The 26,860-nt window shown below is 45.3% G+C and overlaps 1 protein-coding gene across 7 annotated transcripts in view; it reads left to right on the plus strand.

Annotated features, from left to right (window-relative positions):
• The first annotated feature begins 3,557 nt into the window (after positions 1-3,557).
• The window catches only part of ABCC5 (ATP binding cassette subfamily C member 5), a 55,726-nt gene continuing 32,423 nt past the window's right edge, over positions 3,558-26,860 (plus strand). For 2 of the 7 annotated variants that reach the window (XM_074189637.1, XM_074189638.1), the window contains exons 1-4: positions 14,984-15,244; positions 16,085-16,268; positions 26,324-26,481; positions 26,688-26,843. In XM_074189637.1, the coding sequence (XP_074045738.1) occupies positions 15,189-15,244; positions 16,085-16,268; positions 26,324-26,481; positions 26,688-26,843 (554 nt within the window). In that variant the 5' untranslated portion in view covers positions 14,984-15,188. The other 5 variants (XM_074189632.1, XM_074189633.1, XM_074189634.1 and 2 more) reach the window with 5 other exon arrangements.

Consider the following 26,860-nt stretch of genomic DNA (forward strand, 5'->3'; position numbering starts at 1 on the left):
ACTCCCAAATCAACTATGATTTGAGAATTGGAAATTTTGAAAGATCTATGGCTCTAGAATTGGAAAGTTTGGAAGGCACAGGACTATGGTTCTCGAATTAGAAAATTTAACAGGTTACATCTGTAGTTTTAGAATTGGAAATTTTGGAAGGTGCAGAACCATGATTCTAGAATTGGAAAGTCTGTCTGGTACAGGACTGTGATTCCAGGATTGGAAAGTTTGGAAGGCACAGGACAATGGTTCTAGAATTGGAAAATTTGACAGGTACAGGACTATGGTTCCAGAAAGCAGGGATTTCTTCTCTGGGAATTTCCTCTACAAATGAAATCCCCATAGAAGAGAGGCAATCTGACTCCTGGACTGCCTGGACCAGATGTGAGGTGAGGAAGAGATGGGTTGGAATCTAGCTTTTAAACAAGTAGTTGGCTGCATGATGAGTTTTGCTTCCTGGAGCTTTAGGCAATGCTTTAAGACATTTATTTGCTAATACTACAGCAGATTACCTATCAGTTCTGCATCTGTTCCCAGACTGAAGAAATCAGACTCTCCATAAGCTGTCACTGAAGCCAACCTTTCATTTAAAAGTCACATTCTAAAAGTGCGTATATTCACCCTAATAGCAACATGGGGGTGATGATCAACCTCGATGGACTGGCTCATTCCATCAGTGCAAAAATCAGGGACAATTTTGGGGCTGTCTGTGATGGAGAATACCATCTGTATCAAAGAATTGTGGAGTTGGAACAAAGACTAAAGACTATTACCTTCAATTTAGAAAAAAAAATCCCATTATCTTATTATGTAATTTGTTCTCTCTTATACTTTATTTTTCTTCCTTAAGGATATGATTTCTTTCTCATCACATTCAACTGAGATCAATGCATACCATAGAAACAATGGAAAGACTAACAGACTGCCTTCTGTGGGGGGTGGTGGTGGGGGAGGGAAGCAAGATTAGGGGAAAAATTGTTAAATTCGAAATAAATAAAATCTTTTATTTAAAAAAAGTGGGTATATTCCTGTGAGTGGATCTGTATCTAGGTACACAAATATATCCATGTTTGCACATATATTTATATATGTGTGCATATGTTTCTCCCCTTTTTGTTTTAATATTTCTTTCACAACATGACTAATATGGAAATTTGCTTAACATTATGTGAATATGTATCCTATATCAGATTACTCACTGTCAAGACAAGGGGAGCGGAAGGGGAGGAAGAGAGAAAACATAGAACTTAAAATCTTACAAAAAAACACACATATTTTGTTTCTCATTCTTTTATATCACAAAAACTGCTGCTAGAAAAGTTCTTTCCTGTAACAAACACCCTATTACAATAATTAACTTGTTTAAAGCCTCTGGGAACAACGTAATGGCATATCGGTTCACCTCTCTGGCTTTACATAGAAAGGTCTGAGTTTGCTCACAGCTGATCTAAGTTCCCAGTTAAATACAACTGCCAGCACTGAGACAGAGACTGGGTTCTTGGCCTAATCTGATAGCTACATTTCTCTCTAGAGAGTTTTGATATCTTGGTGACTGAGGCAAAACTCAGTTTACCAGAAAGGAAACATTTGAGTAAGAAACAGCAGATCACATTATAGCATCTGGGGCTAGGGGTCAGCAGGGGAAGTTGGGGAAAGAACAGACCTTTTCTTGGGTTTTCCCTCAGCCTGGAAGATTTTCCTCCCTCCTCAAAATCTCCCTTCTGGACCACAGTTCTGACTTTTCTTTGCTCCATGCCTACCCTAACCTCTCAAAATCAGACAAGCTCCTTTCTGAGATAGCTTCTTCCTTTTATACGAATTGGTTTAGGGCATGATCTCTCCCTATGCCTACATTCCTCCTGCCCTTTGATTTAATCCAAACATTTCCAGATTATAATGTAAAAGTTAATAATTATTATTATTGGCCTATGCTATTGGCCAAAACATAATCCTCAATCTGTCACTGAGGATTTTGAGTTTGGAATTTCCATCTCTCCTATTGTTAATTTTTCCAATAATCACAGGAAAATAGATAATTAGAATTTAGGAAATTTGGCTAGTTCTCTTTGTGAGAACCACATATGTTTCTGGTATTTGTTAAAAATTAAATCAAGGGGCCGCTAGGTGGCACAGTGGATAGAGCACCAGCCCTGGAGTCAGGAGGACCTGAATTCAAATGTGACCCAGACACTTAATAATTATCTAGCTGTGTGACCTTGGGCAAGTCACTTAACTCCATTGCCTTGCCCAAAAAAAATTAAATCAAGTACTAGATGGATAACCTTCTCTATGGAATGATATATTTTGAGTAAATGTATAACTAGGTTTTCTATCCTCCAGAAGTATTAATGATCTCCTTGTTCTTTTTTTTGTGCATACCTCCTCTTTCTCTGCTCGGGGTGGTCTTCTTGGAGAGATGGCCTCCACCTATAGGTTTATGGGAAATCTTGGAGAATAGAACTTCATGTCTAACCTATATTTTCTGCCATCTTATTTTAACCCTAAATGTTTACGATTTATAATTGATAGTAAGAGCTATAATGCTGAACCTATCGTTGCCAGTGCCCACTCCCCTGGAGTTTGTGTCACTGTTCACTGTTGCTGGGACACATTCCACAGCTGAGCTGAATCTAGGACTTGCACCCCTGTCCATTCTACTGTGCCTCAAGGGCCATCATCCTGTTCTCCTGTGACTAGACCTAGCAATGATCCTCTGTTCTGTGGGGGCATTTCCCCCTCTGAGGGATTGAATACTACCATGGATTACTTCTTTAAGCTAGGGTATAGTTGGAAAGACCAGTTACCCACTCTTCATGAGTCCCAGAGAAGAGAGGTATGATTTTAAAGGAGCCATTGAGGAAATTGGCTCTCCTTCAAAATTCTTTAAATTGGAACTATTCCCCCACCCTCACTCCATCCCAACCATAGCAATCTGACTGAGATGCATTTGGCACATTTGCCATTAACCCTAATTCTAGAAAGTCCTCCAGGCTCCTAGGGAGGATCAAACATTATCCTTTCAAGTGTCTCCTCCAGAACCTTTCACTAAACAGTTCCTTCAGCATAACTCTCTGAAAATTCCAAAATTACAATGTGTAGAAAGAACTCAGGTCTACCACAGGTGATGAACCAAGATAACAAAAATCATTAAATGTAACAATTGCCACTTTATGCTGTTTTACCTTCAGGGCACCATTCTTTTTTAACTATAAATTTATATGTTTATTTATTTTCCAACTATTTGCAAAGATAATTTTCAATATTTATTTTTTGTGAGGTTTTGAGTTCTATATTTTCTCTCTTCCTCCCTTTCTCCCCCCCTTCTTTTGACAGTGAGTAATCTGATATAGGCTACATATTAAAATTATGTTAAACATATTTCCATATTAGTTATGTTGTAAAAGAAAAATTAAAACAAAAAGGGTAAAACATAAGGCATAAAACAAATTTTAAAAATGAAAAATTGTCTGTTTTGGTCTGTATTCAGACTTCATAATTCTTTCTCTAGATGTGGATGGCATTTTCCATCACAAGTCTTTTGGAATTATCTTTGATCGTTGTATTGCTGAGAGGAGTTAAGTCTGCTACAGTTGATCATCACACAATGTTGCAGTAAATGTGTACAATGTTCTCCGGGTTCTGTTCACTTCACTTGGCATCAGTTCATGTAAGTCTTTCCAGGCTTTTCTGGTCTGCCCATTTATGATTTCTTGCAGAATAATAGTGCTCTATCACATTCATATATCACAATTATCCAGCCATTACCCAGTTAATGGACATCAAGGCACCATTCTTAAAAATACAGAGCACTTTTGTATTTGTCTGTTAATACTGAATGTCCACAGATAGTTTATTTGCTTAATCCCCCAGGGAAATTTGGTCACTGCTGACATAAACCTGGAGGACCATCACCTTCCTTTGTAACAGCCTTCCCTGACTTCAAAGAAGCCAGTTATCAATCATTTATGGGACAGGCCTAATTCAGGCCAGTCTGGTGCTTCTGGTTTAGAAGTGGAACAAAAGGAAACAATTGTAGACCACCAGTTAACAAAAAAAGGTTTACTTAGCCATAAAATAGTAAGGATATCCATCAAGGATACAGTATTGATTCAGCTGAGCACAGCTTCCCTTTCTCTGTTTTGACCAAGTTGACATACTAGCCAAGCCTGAGAGACAGCTGCTCCAGTTTTCTTGGAGTGGCTTTGTATTTATTTTGGCTACCAGCAAGCTACACCAAGCCTTCTAGGCCTAGTTCCCTGAAATGGTTTCTACACTGTTTAAGGACAAATTACCATAGCTTCCATGGCAGATTTTGTTCTTTCTATAGTGTAAATTCATAAGGGGGAGAGATTTCTGAGTAATCATGTCAGAAGTGGGGGTCTGGAAATAGAAGTGAAGAGCAATGACTCTGCCAGGTCTTCCTTTTGGCTTTGAATATTGAAATCTTGAAATAAGTATCTAAGCATTGGAGAGAGTGGCAAAGGATGAACTTTTGGAGATAGCTAGATTTTAATGAAGGCTGGAAAAGGGGGGAGTGTGAGAGGAGGTCTCTTCCAGCTTTAATCTGTGATTCTAATTTAGAAAGAAATTTGGGATATTTGTGAACATAAATCATGGCCCTGCATTCATACAAAACAGGTTTAATCTTGAAGATTTACGAATACTTTTCTCTTTGATTTCCTTTTAACTCTCATCAAAGTGTTCTGGATTCCCACACAAATGCTAGTCTTCCAAAGCATGGAGTAAAGAAATGCAGAAAAGATAACATGAGCCTGTAACCTCAAAGGAGAATGGGTAGGGCTGGGGAGGTAACCAGTGCACTATTTCTACTCAGTGACCTTATAGACTGATCAATTCAGTTATTTCTGGGCAGTTGATTTTCAGATCTATGTATGCAATCCTACTTAATCTTTCTGTTGACCACCAGTCTTACTTCTCCAGCTCTACCTATGGCAATCTCAAATTGATGCTTCAAAGACCTTTTACATGCCAGATATTCAAAATTAAAATTAACACTCCCCCTAATATTTCCCTTTTCCTACCTTCCCTTTTTCAGTTCAGAGCACCACCTTCTTGCCAGTCGTGAAGGCTCACAGTCCAGGTGTCCTCTCAGCAACATATTTTTCTCTCACCTTCTGTATGTATTCTATCAAGGGTCAAGTAATATAGAATTATCCTTTCTAAATTCTTTTTTTTCTACTCTATCATTGCTCTAACACAAGCCTTTATGATCTTTTGCCCAGACTGGTTAGTCTGCCCACTGGTTGGTCTGCCTGCCACAAGTCTCTTCTCACTTCAATCTGTCTTCCACTCAGCAGTCAGATTAAACTTGCTAAGGTGTAGATCAATTATGTCCCTAGCCTTTACTAGCTCCCTATTGCTTGCAGGATCAAATCTCCAATCTCACTCTCTATAACCTTCTTCCACTTTCCTCCCCCAGTATTCCTTGACACAGTGTCACTGGCTTCCTTGCTCTTTCCCCCCTAGGATACTCCATCTCTTGATTTCAGGTACTTAAATTATTGTTGCTTCCTGGCTTCCCCCAAGTTCCAGGTAAAATTCTTTCTTCTACTAGAAAATGTTCTCAATTCCATTAATGCTGGTGCCTTTTCTCTATTGAGTCTCCTATATACTGGAGATCCTGCTTAGATTTCCTATGTAGGCATGTAGGAACATTGCCCATAATTGTTTACATATTGTTTCTCCTATTAGAATATGAGCAGGAACTTGAGTACAGGAACTGATGCTTTGGTTTTTGGGGGAAACCATTCTTAGGGTCCCCAGTCCTTAGCACAGGACCTGGAGCATGATAAATGCTCAATAAATGCTTTTGATTTGTTGCCTTGAGGCAATAGTAAAGGATTTTGGAAGTGACCAGGCCTGGAAGAAGGAGGAGGAGGAATATAGGGTCTGAGATAAGGTAGGTCTAATTCAGAGAGAGGCAGCTGGAGAAATCTGTTTTTGCTTAGGCAGTGCTGAATCATGATCAGTTAGAGAACAGTATCTGGGAAAGGGCTAGAGAGTACACAGGGGAGGATTAAGGCAGAGAAGCTCTTGGACTAAATTGGTCCCAAAGGTTCTCATTAGAATGTTGACACAGAGATACCTTTACCTTTGCCATCTTTTAGGTGGGAGGCCCAGCCCTTCCCCCCCACTGTGGGGTAAATGAACAAGAAAGAGAAGGGCGGGAGGGGTCTAGAGGAGGGAAAAAATGGTGGAGTGGAAGTGGAGGGAGGAGACAAAGGCCAGGCCAGGAGAATCTTGAAGAAAGCACATGTAGTTGTCCTGAGAAAAATACCTTACAGACCTTGAAACAATATATAAATATGAGTTATCATCATCATCATGCTTTTATTACTTCTCTTTCACAGATGTATAAAGGAGTGCTGTTAAGTCAAAAAAAGGATTTCTCTATCTTCTACTTTTTATCTTAAGTTTCTCTAAAGCCAATAGCATCCCTTCCTGCCAACTAATGCAAGATAGGTGCTTTACCCTGGGATCTAATCCTGCCTCTCAATTTACCTGCCTTTAATATTTTCTCCCCTTTCTATGTAACGGCTTTACTGCTTTTCATCCTTCTTCTCTTTCTGAGACAGTATAGCAGTACAGTGGAGCACCCCAAAGTTTCATCTAATTTCATCCACTCCATCACCTTGCCTCTGAAATTCCTGTTTCATAAACAAGCTTTCCTTCATTCTAAATCTTTTCCTTTCCCAATCCTTCCATTTACTATTTCATACTGAAACCTGAATCCCTCTTGCTACTGTTCCCTGGCTACCCTTTCACATACTCACCACAGCTTCACTCATTCTCTTGGACTCACTGCTCAAGGTAGGAGAGTTGAAAAACATCTTGCTCCCTTTCGCTATTTCCTGGTTCTTCCCCTTCTTCCATCATTTAGCAACTTTTCTTTCCTTAAGGTTCATGTTATTCAAATCTAGAACCCAATTAAGATCCTGGAAGCTCTTGTCTATACGCACCCAGGTCTCTTCCCTTCCTTCTTCAATAAATTCAAACCTGGCTTACAGTTTTTTCCTCGTCCACAACTCCTGTCCTCACACTAGGAAACTTCAACATCCATATCATTCTTTTTAAAATGAGAGAAATTCCTTAGCTTCTCCACAACTTGACTCCTTGGTGAACCAATTTAATTCCACACCATCCTCCTTTCTTGAATTCCTAATTCCCTTTTATCATATTTCCAATTACCTCTAGCCATGCCTCAGTCTTGGAACACCCCCACCATTCATCACCTACACAAGTGCTGCTAAACAAAAATGGAGAAAATCACACAACCATTCCACTTGGTCCCCTACAATTTATGTTACACAACCCCAACTAGGCCCTCATTGCTATGTGACAATTCCCCTAAACTTCCCTTATCAACTCACTCTCCCACTCGCCACAGCAACTCATCTAGATCTTTTCATAGGTCCTCAAATCTCTTATGGCTCCCTCCCCCCTCAGCTAAGGAAGTTGCCTCATTTAAAAAAAAGCAATATTTTATTTTTCCCCAATTTCATGTAAAAATAATTTTCAACATTTTAATTTTTGTAAATTTTGAGTTCCAAATTCTCCTCTTTCCCTCCCCCTCCCAGAGATAAGCAATCTGATATAATTTATATATGCATATCATATAAATCATATTTTCATCATAGTCATTTTGTAAAAGAAAACTCAAACCAAAAAAGGAAAGAGAGAATAACAGTATTCTTCAGTCTGCATTCAGACTCCTTCAGGTCTTTCTCTAAAGGCAGATAGAATGTATCATCATGAGTCTTTTGAGATTGTCTTGGATCACTGTATTGCTGAGAAGTCAAATCATTCTTTATCACCATGCAATATTACTATTATTGTGTGCCATGTTCTCCTGGCTGCTCACTTCACTCTGCATCAGTTCATATAAGTCTTCCCAATGAAGGATACGTATCCTGCTTATCACTTCTTATAGCATAAAAATATTTTATTTTAATCACATACCACAACTTGTTCAGTCATTTTCCAATTGATGAGCATCCTCTCAATTTCCAATTCTTTGCCACCACCAAGAAACTGCTATAAATACCCTTGTACACATGGCCTCATATTTTACAGAAAAAATTGAAGCCATTAGATGTGAGTTCTCCCTTCTCCCCTCAAGTCCTATGACTCAGGTGCCTTCTGTCCTTTTCCTCCTTCACTCCTATTTCACATGGCTTTACTCCTGACCAAGACCAAACCCTTTACTTGTTTAATTGATCTAATTCATCCTGTCTCCTACAAGGAATCATCCCCCCGGCATCCTTACTCTTTCATCTATTTGTAATCTTTCCCTCTCTACTGGATCATTTCTTACGGCCTACAAACAGACCCATGTCTTCCATCTTGAAAAAATCCTCTCTTGTTCCTTCCATCTCTGCTATCATCATATATTTCTTCTGTCTTTTATAGCTAAACTCTTTTCTCACTCTCTTTTTAACTCCTTACAATTTGGCTTCCAACCTTATCATTCCACTAAAAATTCTCTCTCCAAATTTGCTAATGGTCTCTTGGTTGCTAAATCCAATAATCTTTTCTCAATCCTCATACTCTTTGACCTTTCTTCAACTTTTGACATTCTCCCTCTCTCTCTCTCTCTCTCTCTCTCTCTCTCTTTAAGGTTTTTGCAAGGCAATGGGGTTAAGTGGCTTGCCCAAGGCCACACAGCTAGGTCATGATTAAGTGTCTGAGACTGAATTTGAACCCAGGTACTCCTGACTCCAGGGCCGGTGCTTTATCCACTGTGCCACCTAGCCACCCTCTACTGCACCACCTAGCCACCCCATTCTCCTCTTGATACTCTCTTCTTTCTAGGTTTTTGGGTCACCCCCTATCTCCTGGTTTCTCCTTCAACCTCTTTGTCTGCTTCTCTGACTCCTTTGCTGGATCCTCCCCCAGATCACACATGTCTCTCAGGGCTATTTCCTGGGTCCTCTTCTCTTCCCCCCTCTATATTACTTCACTTAGGGACCTCATCAGCTTCTATGGATTTAATTTTCATCTCTCTACTGATGAGGCATTCTCAAATCAATCTATTCTGACACAAAATCTCTCTATTGACCTTCAAACTTCACTCTCCATCTACCTTTCAGACACACAGAATTGGGTGTCCAGAAAACATTTCATATTCAATTATGTGCAAAACAAAATTCGTTATCTTCTCCCCTAAACCTAGTCCCAATACTACCTTCCCTGTTACTGGAGAGGGCACTACCATCCTCCTAGTTCCTCAGGCTCATGACATGAGTATCAGCTTAGACTTAGACTCTTCCCTATCTCTCATCCCCACTTCTCATATCTTGGCTGTTGCCAAGGTCTGTCAATTTTACCTTCTCAGCATCTTTCAAATGCACCCCCTTTTCTCCTCTGACTCTATTCCCCACCTTGTACAGTCTGTCACCATTGCTCACTTAGACTATTGCAATATCCAATGGTGGGGGTGGGGGTGGGATCTACCTAGGGCAAGTCTCTTCCCACTTGAGTCTGTCCTGTATTCAGTCACTTAATTGATTATCCTAAAGTGCAGATCTGATCATAGGACCCCTCCTCCCCTACTCAATGAAAGCCAGCAGGGGCTCCCTATTGCCTCAGTAGCAAATACAAAATGCTCTGTTTGGCATTCAGAACCCTTCCTAACCTGCCCCCTCCAACCTTTCCAGTCTTGTTACACTTTACTCCCTGATATGTACTTTTCAATCCAGTCACTCCAACTAGGTTCTCCATCTCTTGGCTCTGGGTATCATCTCTGGCAGCCCCCTCCCCCAAATTAATGAAATAGATAGAACCCCTAGAGTCAGGATGACTTGAGTTCAAATGTGACCTCAGATAGTTGACACTTACTAGCTGTGTGACCTTGGACAGGTCACTAAACTCTAATTACCTCGCATCCAGGGTCATCACCAGCCATCCTGATCCATATCTAGCCACTGGACCCAGATGACTCTGGAGGACAAAGTGAGGTTGGTGATTTGGCACAGCCCCTCCTCACTCAAATCCAGTTCATGTGCTTGTCATGGCATCACATCCCAGATGTCAAGGTCTTCTTCTAGAATGAAGGACAACTAACATGAAGTCCCAGCTAAAATCCCTTCTACAATAAATCTCCTCACCCTCTCCTTCATTCTAGTGCCCTCCCTTCATGGATTGCTTCCTATTTATCTAACTGCAGCTACTTTGTGCATATTTGTTTCACTGTAGTCTGCTCCATTAGAGTATATGCTGCTGGAGGACAAGGACTGTCTTTTGACTCTTTTTCTCTCCCCAACTCTTTGTTGAAGGCTTAGCACACCATAGGTGCTTAATAATGTGAACTGATTGTTGAGAGTTCTGGGTTTCATCACTGTCCCTTTTAGTTGAATGGCCTTGGCTGAATCTTAGGACATCACAGACTGAGAACTAAAAAGAGTCTTAAATTCCACCAAGTGAAACTGAATGAAGAAACTAAGACCCAGAGAAGGGAAATGATTTGCCTTGGTCATCGTGATTCTGAGTACAGTAGGATTTGAACTCAAGTCCTTTGATTCCTATTCAGGACTTGTTCTCTTGGGTTTCTGTCTCTAAACCTCAATTTCAATTTTGTGAGGCAAGTGCTCTGACAGCCAGAATGCTGAGGAGAAATGTGGGTTAGTGTCCATTGGCACCTTTGGGTAACAACTGGGATGGGGGGCACTGGATCAGGCCTGGCACCCTTTAGCACTCCTTACCCTTAACTTCTCCTTAATTCTTTGGACTAAATCATTCCACATACATTTGTGATGTTTCTTGGGTGCTGGATACAATGCCAAGCACAGGAGAAACAAGGAGAAGGCAAAAAATGAATCCCTGCCCTCAACGAGTTTACATTCCCATGGAGCTGACAACCCATTACACACAAGAGAGATACAGAAGGAGTAGAAAGTAACTACAAGGGGATGACCCCAGGTCTCTTGAAGAAGATGGATCTTGAGCTGGGTCTTGGAGGGGGAGCCAAAAGGCCAAGAGGACAAGGGATAGAAATCAGTCATGGGGAACACTGCAAAGACAAGACATGGACCAGGGTGTTTTTAGGTTTTGTTTTTTTGTTTTGTTTTTTTTTTTGCAAGGCAGTGGGGTTAAGTGGCCTGCCCAAGGCCACACAGCTAGGTAATTATTAAGTGTCTGAGGCTGGTTCTGAACTCAGGTCCCCTTGACTCCAGGGCCAGTGTTCCATCTACTGTGCCACCTAGCTGCCCCATTAGGTTTTTTTTTGAAGGGTAGGGAGAGACTTGGGGGTGTTTTCAGGTAGCAATCAATCAACCATTTATTAATGGATGGGGAAGGAACCAGGAGAGATTGAATATTAGAGAAGGGGGGTGGTGTTGGGGGTCAATTTACTGGAAAAGATGAGAGAGGCTGAAATAATAGTAATAACTATTATAATGATGGTGATAATGAGTGATGGTGATGGTGGTGAAGGTAATGATGGTGATGGTGGTGGTGGTAGTGGTGATGATGATGATAATGATGGTGGTGGTGATGATGATGATGATGGTGCTGATGGTAATGATAGTACTGATAGTAGTGGTGGTGATGGTGATGATGGTAATGATGGTGGTGATGGTAGTGGTGATGATGATGATGGTAAGGATGAGGATGGTGGTGTTGGTGGTGATGATGATAAGGATGATGAGGATGGTGGTGGTAGTGATGATGATGGTAATGGTGGTGGTGGTTATGATGATGGTAAGAATGGTGGTGGTGGTGATGATGATGGTAAGGATGGTGATGGTGGTGTTAGGAGTGGTGGTGATGATGATGATGATGAGGAGGAGGAGGAGGATGGTAAGAATGGTGGTGGTGGTGGTGGTGATGATGGTAAGGATGGTGATGATGGTGATGATGACGGTGAGGAGGAGGAGGATGGTAAGAATGGTGGTGGTGGTGATGGTAAGGATGGTGATGATGGTGGTGGTGGTGATGATGAGGAGGAGGAGGAGGATGGTAAGAATGGTGGTGGTGGTGGTGGTGATGATGGTAAGGATGGTGATGATGGTGATGATGACGGTGAGGAGGAGGAGGATGGTAAGAATGGTGGTGGTGGTGATGGTAAGGATGGTGATGATGGTGGTGGTGGTGATGATGAGGAGGAGGAGGATGGTAAGAATGGTGGTGATGATGGTAAGGATGGTGATGATGGTGGTGGTGGTGATGATGATGATGAGGAGGAGGATGGTAAGAATGGTGGTGGTGATGATGGTAAGGATGGTGATGATGGTGGTGATGGTGATGATGATGAGGAGGAGGAGGATGGTAAGAATGGTGGTGGTGGTGGTGGTGATGATGAGGAGGAGGAGGAGGAGGATGGTAAGAATGGTGGTGGTGGTGGTGATGGTAAGGATGGTGATGATGGTGGTGGTGGTGATGATGATGATGATGAGGAGGAGGATGGTAAGAATGGTGGTGGTGATGATGGTAAGGATGGTGATGATGGTGGTGGTGGTGATGATGATGAGGAGGAGGATGGTAAGAATGGTGGTGGTGGTGGTGATGGTAAGGATGGTGATGATGGTGGTGGTGGTGATGATGATGATGATGAGGAGGAGGATGGTAAGAATGGTGGTGGTGGTGGTGGTGATGGTAAGGATGGTGATGATGGTGGTGGTGGTGATGATGATGAGGAGGAGGAGGAGGATGGTAAGAATGGTGGTGGTGGTGGTGATGGTAAGGATGGTGATGATGGTGGTGGTGGTGATGATGATGATGATGATGAGGAGGAGGATGGTAAGAATGGTGGTGGTGGTGGTGGTGGTGATGGTAAGGATGGTGATGATGGTGGTGGTGGTGATGATGATGATGATGAAGAGGAGGATGGTAAGAATGGTGGTGGTGATGATGGTAAGGATGGTGATGATGGTGGTGGTGGTGATGATGATGAGGAGGAGGAGGATGGTAAGAATGGTGGTGGTGATGATGGTAAGGATGGTGATGATGGTGGTGGTGGTGATGATGAGGAGGAGGAGGAGGAGGATGGTAAGAATGGTGGTGGTGGTGGTGATGGTAAGGATGGTGATGATGGTGGTGGTGGTGATGCTAATAATGATGACGACGGTAAGGATGGTGGTGGTGGTGGTGATGGGCACCTTCTGAATACCGTCTCCTTTGATTCCCACAACCACTCTGCTATCACCCCCATTTTACAGAGGAAGGAGAGCCGAGAGTAAGGGGCTGGGATGGGGCCCTCCCCGCCGCGCCGGAGCGGTCCCGGCCGGGCTCGGATCCCAAGCGGCCGCCGTGCGGGCCAGAGGTGCGAGGTCAGCGGCCCGCTGCCGCGCGTTCCCGCCGTCTGTGGCGCGGGGCCTTGCAGACAAAGGGCGGTGACACGCGGGGCCCCGGGGAGCCCCTCCCTGGGCGGCCCGTGCCGGGGCCCCGCCGCGTCTGGGAGGAGGCTCGGGGGGTGCAGGGGGCGCCGCTGGGCTTCGGGAGCGCCGGGTCCGAGCCCCGCTTCAGCAGCCCCCCTTTGCCACTGCGGGTCGGAAGAACGGACGGGGGCCGCCCCCCCCCCCAAAGCCGCAGGAGCCCCCCACTCGCGGGCCACTCACCCTCCGGCCGGCCTCCTCCCCCTCCCCCGGCTCTCAGGGGGCGGGGAAGGGGGCGGAGCGCTGGGAGGGCCAGGCGGCCCCAGCGCATCCTGGGAAACGTAGTCCAGCGCCGGGGGCGCAGGGCCGACCCGAGCCCCGGGGGGCGCCGCGCTGGAACTACATTTCCCGGCAGAGGTGGGAGCGCGTGGGGGCCGGCGCGCAGGCGCAGGCGCGGCGGCATCGGCGGCCGGGGCCGCTATAAGGGCTTGTTTTGGCTCCCGAGCCGAGGCTCGGCTGTCGGTCCGACGGCCGCCGGCGGGGACAGGTAGGCGGCGCTCGCCGGGCCGGGCCGGGGCGGGGTGGAAGGGGGCCCCGAGGCCCGTGTCCGGCCCGAGTCCCGCGGAGCCGGCGGGGAGGTTGGGCGGCCGGGGGCGCCGGCGCCGGGCTGCAGCCCCCCCCGCCCCGGCCTCCTCGGGGCCCGGCCCGCGGCCCAAGCGGCGACCTCGGGGCCGGGGCCGGGCCGGGGCGGACGGGAGAGGGGCCGGGGCCGGGGCCGGGGCCGGGGCCGGCGGGAGAGGGGCCGGAGGCGCGCTCCCGGCCGCCGCCGCCAGGGGGCGCCACGGCCCGACCTGAGGGAGGGGGCGTCCCGCGCACGCCCCGCCCCCGCCCCGCGCGCCTGCGCACGCGCCCCCTGTCGCCGGCCGCGGGGCGCGCGCCCCTCTCCCCCGTGGGAGGGGCTCCGGCCCCCCCAGCCCCCCTACAACAGGGGAGACCGAGGCCCGGGCCGGGGGGGCGCCCACGGGGTGCCCCGGGGCTCGCTGCCGGGGCTGGGGGCCCGGGGCCTCGGGGGTCTGCACGTGGCCGATGGGGGGCCCCCGGGGCTTGGGGGGAGAAGGGCCCGGGGCGGGAGCCCCGAGCGGCCCCGTGGTGCAGGGGATGGAGCCCGAGGCCTGGGTTCGAGTGGAGCCTGCTGGGCTGTGTGACCTTGGGCCAGTGGCCTGACTCTGCCCAGGCCCGTCCGGCCTCTCCGGCCCGACTCCTCCTGGCCGCTGGCTCGGGGTGGGTAGCGCGGCCCCCTCGGGGGCTTGGCCTGGCATCGCCCCCTGCTGTCACGGGCCGTTACACACGTGCCAGCCTCCAGCCCCCGCCTTTGTTTTGTTTAGACGAGAGCAGGTTGACTTGGTTGGCATCTGGGATGGCCCGGTCGTGTCCTGTGTGTGAGGCTTAGAGATCGGTTTTTTCAAAAGCAAGCCAAGATCTGCCCCGTCCCCAGGGCTGAGGACTCGCTGGGACCTTGGCTCGGGGCCCAGGGCCGGACACCCGGGCCGGCGCACCGCTTCTCGGGAGACTGCCGACTGGGCTGCTTGGCAGTGTCCTCCAGCCGGGATCCTGAGAAGCCGGCCCTGGAGCTCCACCAGCAATCCGGCCAAGGTGACCCTTTAGAAGGCGAGCTTCGCCCTGACTCAGACTACGGCATTTGCCGCTGACCTCTGAAAAAGAAGCCTTATTGCTGTCCACTTTGGGTCCTCTCCTCTGTTTCTTGGAGGAAAAGCCTTCTGAGAGTTTGAGATTTGAGATGGTCAGTTGTTTGGTCCTGAATAGGAGATAAAGGGCGCTGACTGGCCCTTCCAAGAAACAGGAATCATGAACCCGAATGCCACCAAGAACTTCCTATGTCATTCAAGGACTGATGGAGAGAGGTGCTGCTTTTCATCACCATGGGCTTTGGGGATTAGGCAGAATCCAGAGATGGGGTGCTGCCTTGGGGAGATGAGGGAGTGCTGAAGGGGATGTAACTGGAAAGTGTGGTACACCCTAGAGAGGGGCAGGGGAGGAGCCTTAGGGTACTCTGCCTTCTTTTTTCTTTGGTCTAAGTTTTTAACATGAAGTAAATTGACTCGGGTGGGTTGTGTTGGGGAGCTCAAGAAGGTGAGGCTTTGTAGGCTAACAGGCTATTTGTGGCATTTTCCAGACATTTCTGATTTTCTGGACACTTCTAGAATGAGACTATCTCTGGGGTGGAGTTCTCAGAGAGCTTTAACGCCGTTGCCTGCTCAGAGTGTGGGGTCTGGAAGGGAAGCACTTGGTAGTTTTCCATCCCAGGATGATTCTAGCTGTTCTAAGCTCCTGCCTTTAGCCCCGCTTTGGGCTAGGTTTTTTCAGTCTTTCAAATATGCTGATGCATAAATAATGAGGTTGGGAGCTTATTTTCCCCTTTTTTTCAAGTGGGTTTTTTTTTTCCAAATTGGCATTACTTCCCTCCTTGACTGACTTGTTAATGTATTTTTCCATCCTGTGTTTACTTAATTGGGATACAAGCAGTCAGACTTCATTTGATCTTAATCCCTTGGCTCCATTCCCTGCCCTCCCTCCCACCCCCCCACCCCCTTACAATGAGAAGATGAGATGTGAAATAATATTTGTAGGACTTCTTTAAGGACGGACAAGTGTATCAACTTTTCTTTTGGAAAGGCCGTATAAAATTGTATTTATTTGTCAGGAGCTTTAACAAATTCCATTTTTAATGAAATCTTTTTCAGAAATTCTGAAGCAAAGCCAAGTGTCTGGGAATCCCAGGCCTTTCTGGCTAAGAAGATGAAGGATATCGATATGGGGAAAGAGTATGTTATACCTAGTCCTGGGTATGGAAACGTGAGGGAAAGCACAAGCTCCTCAGGGCAGCTCAGAGAACATGAAGGAACCAAGTATGAGCCAAGACATTCGGTGAGTTCTCCTCTCCCCTCTCCCAGGGCTTGGAAAGAGCCTTTCAACAGATGTTCGAGGCCTAACAGGACACTCTTTGTATCCACCTCTGCATGGGAAGGACACGAGATACAGATAGGTTGATAAGTTTTGCTTTTTGTCCCAAACTGGGGGTTGATTCTGTTGTAGAATCATTCAATGCATGTCAGCCTCTGTTCTGCCACAGATGCTGGGTCATCCATTTGTCCCAGTTGCCCAGTCTGTCTGAGACAGCTTCCTCTTGGCTCTCAGGGTGCCTTGCTGTCTGTTAGCAGTCACTGCAGTGGATGGCAACACCAAACTCCTCCAGGAGCCTACCACCTGGGCCTGCTTCAGTGTTCCTGCTCTCCCCCCCCCCCCAAAAAAAATGAAAGCAATCAAATCTGTGAAACCTAATGATTAGAATTTTATTTTATTTAAGGAATCAATAACAGAATGGGTAAAGGAACCTCTAAAATGCTAATTTAGTTGAATAAACTTTGCTCTCAGATTGTTCTGGGCTTCCTTTGTCTTTAGCAGACAAACAATTTACTTGAGGGTCACTGTTACCTTGTAGTGTAGATGGGGTCACATTTAGGGAAGAGTCACCTTTCTAAGTAAAATCAAATTTTATTGTACTTCTTGGAGCTGGTACAGGTGGTTTGGTATTGAAGCATTTGGAGAAAGGTGCAAGAAGATTGTTTCGTGTGAGGGTTAATGAATTAAACACCTGACCTTAAGAGGATTCTACTTTTCTTTTGGAAAAAACTAGGTATAGGAAGATGTAGGGAGTGGAAGGGGAGCCTGTGATTTCCTGGGTGTAGGTCTCTTCCCCCAATACTATCACCCCACACTCTGCCCTCTCCCAGTTACAGGTCACTAGCCAGGGGTTGTGTTTGGAAGGCCAAGCTCAGTCTGATTTTCTGGTTTGACAGAGGACATTTCCCCATACTTGTCTTGGTCTTGATTTTTAAGATTTCTCATCCCACTTATCTGGTCCTAAGATTCTCTCCCTCTGTTCATTCACACTGGACTCTTGGGTGTGGCCTGAAGCAAGCTGCTTATCTTGGTGAGAGGCTGCACTTGAACCCAGGGCTCTTGTGACTCTCTCATCCTAAGGCTTTAATTATCATTAACCAGTGATGACACCATTCAGTTTCCTTGTCCTTGACACAGTGAATTTACATAAAATTTAGTAAACTGTCTTCCTATTCCCTTTTCCAGCTCTTGGGGAACCTTATCTTTAGCTTAGGCATCTTTACTAACCAAAGATGATGGTCTTACTCTTCAGTTTCAGATCTACTGAGGCCTGTTGGCATTGACTGCTGGAAGTATTCTTAATTGGTTTTTACAATTCAGCAGGCATTGTAGCCTGTGCAAGTCACAGCATCTCTCTCTCTCTCTCTCTCTCCCACACACACACATCTTTAAAAGGTAAGAATTCTTTGGCTAAGACCTGTTTCCCCTGCTTTTAGGATGAAGTACAAGGGTGGTGTTTTTGGTCGCCTAGAGTATTCATGAAACAGGAGTAGGGGAAGACCCTGAAAACCGTTTCCTTTTTCCTAAATGTGCTACAGTTCTTACCTGCCTTTTGTCTCCCACCCAAAGAAGGCTCATTTCTGTGACGTGTAAAACACTGGATTAGTTTGGCTGGAAGTGACTAACACAATGGGGAAATTGAGAAACTCGTGAAGTTATGTAAAGGGTTAGTAAAAATGTATTTTTAAAGGGTGAAAGTCTGTATTCTCCCCCCCAACCCTGATTTTAAGATGCAGCATTCGTTCATCTCCAGGCAGATTCAGTCTGTCTTACTGTGTGTGCGGTGTCTGACAAGGGAATTATTTCTTGGCCCAATGACCAGCTGGGCTGGGAGGGTCAGAGAAGGGAACAAGGTGAAGCCCCTTGTTGAGTCATGACTTTGTGTTCCCAGAATCTTGAGTGTTCCCCGGGGGGGGGGGGGATCCTGGGAGTTTGGGTTTTCAGCCTCTGTGGCACTGCCAGGGACCTGCAGAACCGCTCTCAGGAGCCTGGCAAAGTTCTGAGCAGCCCAGAGTGTCAGGATAGAGATGGGTCTGGTGCAGGCCACCTAGATCAGGGAGTGAGGGAGCTCCTCCTGGGCTGGGCTAATTGGGGCTCAGTTCAGGGGCCTTTGGGAGCTGGTGGAACACAGGCCACTTTCTGTCTAGCAGCATGGAAGGGCAGTTTGGAAGGAAGTGATGAGCCTTGGTGTATAGGGATGGAAGGTTGCTTCCTAGCAAAAGAAGGAAAAACACTGAAGTCAGTAGTTTGGTCTTTAAATTAAGTCCTGGGTCTCCCTAAGCAACCAGGCCACCCTCCTCCTTGGCTAACCCAGGGCTCCCCTTCTCAAAGGTGGTCTTCCCCTCTCAGTGTGTAAGCTCTCTGAGGGCTGAACACTAAGTGCATATGAGTGTTTAATAATTGCTTCTTTGTTCATTGACCAATGCCTTCACATAAATGTCTGCAGGAGGGAGAGAGGGAGTTTGCAGATGAGAAAACTGGCCAAAAGACTTGCTCAGTCTTCTCTCTGGTTCTCTTAGTGGATTGTAGCCCAGGGCTCCGCTTGCTGATTCCCTCAACCTCTTCCAACATCAGGACATGCCGTTTCTTTGACACTATTGGTTACTCTCTGCTCCCCCTCACAAAGAGTATTGCTGTGTAGCAGGGGGCACTTTCTGTCTTTGTCCTCTTTGAGCATGGTATGTTCCTGGCTATGGAAGCTCTAGGACATTATAATCACTTCCAGTAATTTCTTGATACCTGGCTTAGCCTTGAACAAAGTGTTCTTTTGTTTTCCATGTCTTTCCTCCCTTTAAGCTCCTAGCCCCCTGTTCTATTAGCACTACATATTAGCTGGTTTATGCATCAAGTGAGTCCATAGTGGTAGCCCTAGACCTCAGTTTTAACCTTTCTGTCACAGGCCCTTTGGGCATTACACTCTGCATTCTTAATTTTTGTTGTATTTTTTTTTAATCCCTAGTTGAAGGAAAAGCTAAATATCTGGTACAGGTTAGTGACAATAAAGTGGGAGTTTTTCTCTCGTTTAAAATGTTGCCCCCAGAAATCTCTCCATAGACTCCTGCTGTGGGATTTTGACTCACCTTCCCATCTGTCTCTTCCTAACCTGGCAACACCCTTGATAGGCTCTCCTTCCATGACCCTGCATGACTAGGAATGAGCCTTGGAGATGAGGCAGAGCCTGCTGGCTTGGAGAGTCTGAGGTTCTAGATGATGCGCCAAAGTGGGAACAGAATGGGCCCCTCTTCCCCTCCCCCCCATCAGTCTTCTTTGTCCCTCAGACAGCATCTGGGGCTTCTTTCCAAGTCCAAGGGAGGAGGAAGGGGGAAAGAACCTTATAGCCCCATGGGCAATTAAGAGTTATTAAGCCTCCACTAAAGCTTAGATTAGTTCCTAATTAGCTCCACACCCAACAGGTGCCTTGGATTTCCTGCTTCTTAAATAAGGATGGATTTGGCTTAATGAGCTTTTTTTTTTTCTAAGAGGAAATCTAATCCGGGAGTAGGGGAGGGAGATCTGGGGGGATAGCTTGAGGAGTTGTTGGGGGTGGGGTAAGGAGCACTGGGGAACATGCCCAGTGAATGGTCTGCTTTGCAGTGGGGGCCCACCTGGACTGGAGCTAAAACCATTTATTCTCTTGATAACAAAATAAATTTGCCCTAATTGCCAATTGGATCATAGAAGCAAAAAGAAGGGAGAACCCCTATAAATTGGATAAAAGGCCATAGTGGAGGCTAGTGAAATTTAACTTAAAATAATAAAATTACAGAAAAATCAAGTGAAATATTAAATACCAGTTGGTAAAAAATAGCAACAAATATAAGAGCAATTTCAGAAAAATATTTAGCACAGATAAAAACTGACAAGACATTGTCAATGAATGGGCCAGTCCGTGTCAATGGGTCAGTAGTCAAGGCATTGATGAGAGGGGACATAGCAGAGACAGTAAAGGGAGGGAGGGGGTGTGTGCTTCTTGATGAAGACCTGTGTGCTTTGCTTGTCCTAAACACCTTTGGGACACGGGTCATACATGGATGGATCCTCTTCTGGTGCTGGGAGAATTTCCCACTGACAGAAGCTTTTTCTAAGACATTGGGTCAGATATAGAAGGCAAGAGGCACAAAGATAATCATATCCTTTGACCAAATAATGATCACATCCTTAGTATTGTAAAAGGGGGGAAAAGATTTCACTCTTCAGAAATATATAGAAGTAGTTTTCAAAGAGTTGTAAGCTAACTGTGCTTGCTTCACATCCCTAAAACCCTCTATTCAGTATCTTATGTTCAGTGTGTATCACCCCTTCCCCCCCTAAGCCCCATGGCTTATTTACCTGGTTTCTAGGACAGAATTTTACTAAATGTGGGCTGAGTGATTGGCAAACAATAGCAAAAAACAGTGACTGTGAAGATGGTCCCTACCAGTAGTGCTGGGAATTGGGCCTGACCTCCTGGGATCTCAGTTTGAATTATACCATCCATACCCTTTGACCCAAGCACCTCAACCCTGGACTATTTATGATGTGGAAGGAGAGACAATAAAATCTTCTGGGTAGCAAAGACTTGGAAATAGTGGATGGTGGTTATTGTACAGTGAAGGAAGCAGGAAGGTGTGAATGAACCAATGTTTTTATAGACAAGGGAACAGAGATCCAATGAAGGAAATCTTCTAGAAGGACCTGGCCAGACAGAACTCAATTGGAGCTGATCATCCCCAGGCCCCTGATGGATTTCCTGTTCCAGAGGCCCATTGGTTTGGCCAGGTTGGGCCAGGCAGGGAAGTGACCTTCATGGACAGCTCTGACAACATTGACTTGTTCTTCCTTCCTGAAGGTCATTAGATTTGCCCTCTCTTCTTTCTTTCTTCCATCCACTACATCTATAACCTCATGTGTTTGGGGATTTCTTGGTCTGTGTGTGTGTGTGTGTGTGTGTGTGTGTGTGTGTGTGTGTGTGTGTGTTTTGGGGGGGGGTGAAGAGTCATGTACTCTTTTCTTTTTTGTAAGGCAAACGGGGTTAAGTGGCTTGCCCTAGGCCACACAGCTAGGTAATTATTAAGTGTCTGAGACCAGATTTGAACCCAGGTACTCCTGACTCCAGGGCTGGTGCTTTATCCACTACACCACCTACTGCCCCAAGAGTCATGTACTCTTTAGCTATTTGTTCATCTATTCTCTGATACCCCAGTTCTAGTCAAAATATTCTGAAAGGTCAATTCTGGGCTAGGAATGGGGGATATCAGTCCCTCTGCTCCAAAACCCACCCAGCCTCTCCTCTGTGTTGCTGTTATTTTGTGGCAGTTAGGAGTTGGTGTGAGATGACACTGTGGACAAAGTCTTCTGCTCCAAGGTAAAGGAAGGAAGGAGAAGGCCCTGGAGCAGGAAGGTCTGTAGAGGTGGAGTTGGGGCATAGAGGTGGACCTAGGAAGAAGGAATGCCAGAGGTCCTCTAGTCTCACCCCCCTTGAATTTCTGGGAACACTGGACCAGAGGGAATAGCAGTCATGTTCTGTGTGAGGGAGGGGAGGACTGGAGCAGATATCTCTTCTGATACTCCCACCAAATGACCAGGTGCTTCCAGCCTAATCCTGGCTCTGTTATCAAACTACAAGAGAAGATGGAGAGGCTGATAACTGCCCTTGTTTGGGGTCAATGAGGCATGAGATGGTGGTTTGTTGATAAAACAAACTTTTGCTGTTTACTCTCTTGGGGTTTTTCTTTTTTTACCCATTTGATCCCAACACCTGAAAGCAAACAGCTCACTTATTTGCCAAGTTGGGGATTAAAGCTTTCCAAACAAGGACATTTGTTTTGTTCTCATTCCTACCAGACCCAGAGGCAAGGCCAAGTTGATGAGATTGTTGGGAAGCAGGTGTGGGCAGGACAAGTACCTGCCTGTAGAGTACAGTGGCTTCCTTTGGGCCTTTGCTTCAGTGGCATAAATCAACATGTCTCTAGGCCAGTTCTCTGAGGGATCAGTAGCTTTGCCAGGAGCTCACTGTGTGGATCCTGAGGACAGACACACAAGAAGAATGGTCCCTTTCCTTGTATTTCCTGTTTGCTTGCTTTCTAGAGAGTAGCACAGATACGCATCTCAGTATGTTCAAAATAGAAAACAAGATCATTGGGGAGGTGCAGGAAAGACCTGAGTTTGGGGGGAGGGAGGTACACAGCCTGTGTAAGCTGCTGGGAAAGGAGGATGGAAGTTGACTTTCAGAGGAATTATAGGATTGCCCTAGATTAAAGAGTTCCTGGAGTAGGGGGATGGGAGTGCCCAGGTTGCTTGCCTCCCAAGACACCTGCTGCTCACTCTTTGTTATGTGGGCACACATTTGTGTATGTGCTTATTGGATTTGGGTGGAAATGGAAGCTCATTGTGAGTAGGGGATTGTTCATGTGCACCTGGAACAGTGGCTGGCAGACACCAAGATGCTTCACCGGTTGAGTGAGGCTGCAGAGGGAGAGGAGAACATGAAGGGAGGGAAGGGATTATCTGAGTCTAGAGAGAAACTGAGCCAGAGGTTACATGTTGCCATGCTGTGTGGAGGTGTGTTACTGGGCCTTGGCTGGGAAAGAGACCGTTTATTTTACCAAAGAAAAATCAGAAATGATGTCTGGGATTTGGACTGACCACTCACTCCTTGGCTGCCAGTTACCATACAGAATAAGTCACTAGGTGACATTTGATTTTTACAATGATCCATCTAAGCCACCTTTTCAGACTCAACTTCTGCTCCCTAGGTGAAGAATTCCCTCCTGACCACGTGAGTCTATTCTTGATGACCCTCGAACATCAAGGTTTTGGGCTTTCCTGTTTCTGTCTTCTGCCGAGCACTTTTTTATTCCTTACCTTGTCTTAATGTGTGGTCCCAATATTTGAAGTCCTTGGGACCTTCAAGATCTACCTGAGTTCTGAAGTCATCTGAGCCCCAGGGGATTTCTCCCAGAAGTCATCTCATTATTGAGTCCACTCATTTGACAGAATCTTCTGCTTAACCAGGATGTCTGTCATGATAATCTATTTGTTATTTTAAAATAGGTTGCTTGATTTTTCACCTTTTTTGGTGTCCACCCAATCAGACTCTTAGATCTCACTGTGATCAGTAATTTTTTGGGATTGCTTGTAGCTGTTTAGTGTTCATCTCTAGAACTTTTTTTTTTTTTTTTTTTTTTTTTTTAGTTTTTGCAAGGCAATGGGGTTAAGTGGCTTGCCCAAGGCCACACAGCTAGGTAATTATTAAGTGTCTGAGGCTGGATTTGAACTCAGGTACTCCTGACTCCAGGGCCAGTGCTCTATCCACTGCACCACCTAGCCACCCCTTTAGAACTTTTTCAATTCTACCCTTACACAACAAGTAAAGATAATTTAAATATATGAGGTCAGCCTATGACTTTCACAATTGTCCTGCTTTTCTGTTTCCTTCTGCTGTCTTCATTCATTTAAAAATATTTCAGTGACCGTTTGTTTTGGGGGGGGGGCTGACCTTATTGCCAGCCTTTCCTCCCTCCTATTAAAGAGTAATTCCTTGGTAACAAATATGTAATCACCAAAAGTAAGTCCCATGTTGGCCATGTCCAGAAATGTTTGTCTCATTGAACATCTTGTGTCTGTTGCCTCAGAAGATGAAGAGCCTTCTCATCATTGGTCCTGGGGCATTATGGTTGGTCACACAGTTGATTGGATTGGTCTTTCAGAGGTGTTATTGCAGATAACTTTATTGTTCTCCTGGTTCTGTTCATTTTACTATGTTGTACGTCTTCCCAGGCTTGTAGTTAAACTTACATTCTGAACTCCTTTTTTTCCCCTCGTTAGACTGTCCATGGAGCAAGAAGACTTGCTAGCACCCACTTAATAAGAGAACCTTAAGCATGTTTTCCATTATCTTCTTAGTCTTATTGCATTGACATGTAATAGTTTAGGATAAATTCTGTTGGATGGAGAGCTGTGTGTATGAAGGGGCTGTGATTAAACGGCCTGTTAATTGTTCACACGTCTCTGTTTCAAATTAACTTGAAATCATTCTGAATTTCAAACTGTTTTTCAAGAGTATAGAAGCATGACTAAGAACATTTCATTAAAATTAAGAAATAAATGGGCACAGGACTGATTTGGTGAGTTTGCTTTCTTGAAATGACAGGAAAAGAAGTCCCGAATGTTTTTGCTTTTGGTCACCCAGTGGGATTCTCCACAACAAATCTTGCTTTTCTTTTTATTGACATCATCACTTCCCTGTATCAGTTGGGGCAGCTCAGTGGCACAGTGGACAGAGCACTGGCCTTGGAGTCAGTAGGAGGGGAGCTCAAATTCAGCCTCAGGCACTTGGCACTAGCAGTGTGACCTTGGGCAAATCACTTCACCCTGATTGTCTTGCCTCCAGGGCCATCCCCAGTCCTCTTGATTAACATCCAAGAGCCATTGAATCCATATGACTCTAGAGGAGAAAGTGAGGCTAGGGACCTAGTTCAGTTGCCTCTCACTCAAATCCAATGCGTGTGCTTATCATGAATCCCCTCCCTGATGTCATGGTCTTCAAGAACGAGGGACAAACATAAAATGTTGGTAAACCACCTAATTATTATTCAGTTTAGAAACTTTGCCCGGGAGTCACATCAAGCTCTGCCTCACCGGTTCTGGATTCACTTTCTTCCCTTTTGATTTGAACCCAATGTATCTGAATGTCCTTGAATTTTGTGCTTGATGGTATAGATGTGTTTGGCCTGTAACCCATAGGAGCAAAGGTCAATCAGGAAGTTTGTGACTCAGTGGGCTAGAGAACTCTTGGCCCCTGGGTCTAGAGCTAGTACTTTTTCCATTGGTTTTGGGGGGCAGTTAAAAAGTCACGTCCAGAGAAAAAGCAGTGGAGTCTAAATGCAGACCAAAGCAGGCTATGTTCACTTTTTAAAATTTCTCTTTTCCCTTTCTTTCTCATAGATTTTCTTTCCCCTTGATTCTGATTCCTCATTCACAACATGACTGATATGTAAATATGTTAAGCAGGAATGAACATGTACAGTTTTTACCAGATTGTTCACCACCATGGGGAGGAGAGAGGGAAGGAAGGGTGGTAGGAAAATGTGGAACTCGTAAATTTGCAAATGGATGAATGTTGAAAAACTGCTCTGCATAAAATTGAAAAAATTAAATAAAATTTTCAATTGGGAACAAAAATGTCATTGAAAGATCTGGATGTTCCTGACCCAAGTAAACCTTGCCTCACCAGTACCATATGAGGGGAATACAGATTCTGTCTTATTTTACCTCTTTGCATGTTTTGTGCATTCTTTCAAAGAGCACAATAAATTTGTTCGCTGATAAAATGAGAGCCCCTGCCCTCAAGCTCTTGGATTAGGTAAGATTGTAAGGTTGAAGTTAGGTTGTTAAGATCCCACCGTAACTCTGATCCATCAATACTACTGCAAGGTCTATATTGCAAATTCATCCAACAAAAAGGGGAAAGGCCCTACTTTACAAAAATATCGATAGCAGCTTTTTTTGTAGGGGCTAAGCATGGGCTCATCAGTTGGGGCCTGGCTAAACAAGCTGTGGGATATGATTGTAATATTGATGTCCTATAGGAAATGACAAGCAGGACGATTTTAGAAAAACCTAGAGTTAACATCGAGTGATCCGAAGGGAAGTGACCTAAACCGGAAGGTTATACCCAGCAACAACAGTGTTGCCCAATCAGCAAGACAATGTATCCAAGACAATCCCAAGGGCTAATGAGGAAGCATACTCCCCACCTCCAGAGAGAGAGCTGGGATGGATTGAGTTCCCAATGAAGAAGCAGGCTGTTTTTCACTCTCTTTCATTTTCTTTTCCTTTGATTTGAGTCTTCTACAAAATGACTAATATGGAAATGTTTTACATAGCTGCACATGTATAACCTATAGCTGATTGCTTACCCTCTCAGAGAGGGAAGAAGGGATAGAATTTGGGACTCAAAACTTTAAATAAACATTATCAAATTGAAAGAAGATGATCTCATGGTAAGTGAAATTGCCCTGACTCTTGTCTGCACACAGTTGGAATGCCAAGATGCCTTGGAAACGGCAGCCCGAGTAGAAGGTCTCTCATTGGATGTCTCCATGCATTCTCAGCTGAGATTTCTGGATAATGAACATCCCAAGGGGAAATACCACCATGGCCTAAGTGTCCTGAAGCCCTTCCGGACTACTTCTAAGTAAGAATTCCTTTATTGATAGCATACCAGAGACCTTTTTAAAGGACTCCCAAACTTTTTTTTAATTAAAAAAAGTTTTATTTCAATGATTGGGAACAATATTGGATTATTTGGAGACCCAGTATTGTCTAAAGTAGGGGGCTTTTCCTGGATGTTCTTGCACTTGTTTGCCAGGCTGGTGATTTTTTAACCTTTTCTCTCCCTAGACACCAGCACCCAGTAGACAATGCTGGGCTTTTCTCCTATATGACCTTTTCTTGGCTCAGTCCCCTAGCCCTTGTGGCTTACAAGAAGGGGGAGTTATTAATGGAACATGTGTGGTCTTTGTCCAAGCACGAGTCTTCTGATGTGAACTGCAGAAGGTAGGAGCCTCTGGTCC

Source organism: Macrotis lagotis, chromosome 5, assembly GCF_037893015.1.
Source record: "Macrotis lagotis isolate mMagLag1 chromosome 5, bilby.v1.9.chrom.fasta, whole genome shotgun sequence".
NCBI classification, from domain to species: domain Eukaryota; kingdom Metazoa; phylum Chordata; class Mammalia; order Peramelemorphia; family Peramelidae; genus Macrotis; species Macrotis lagotis.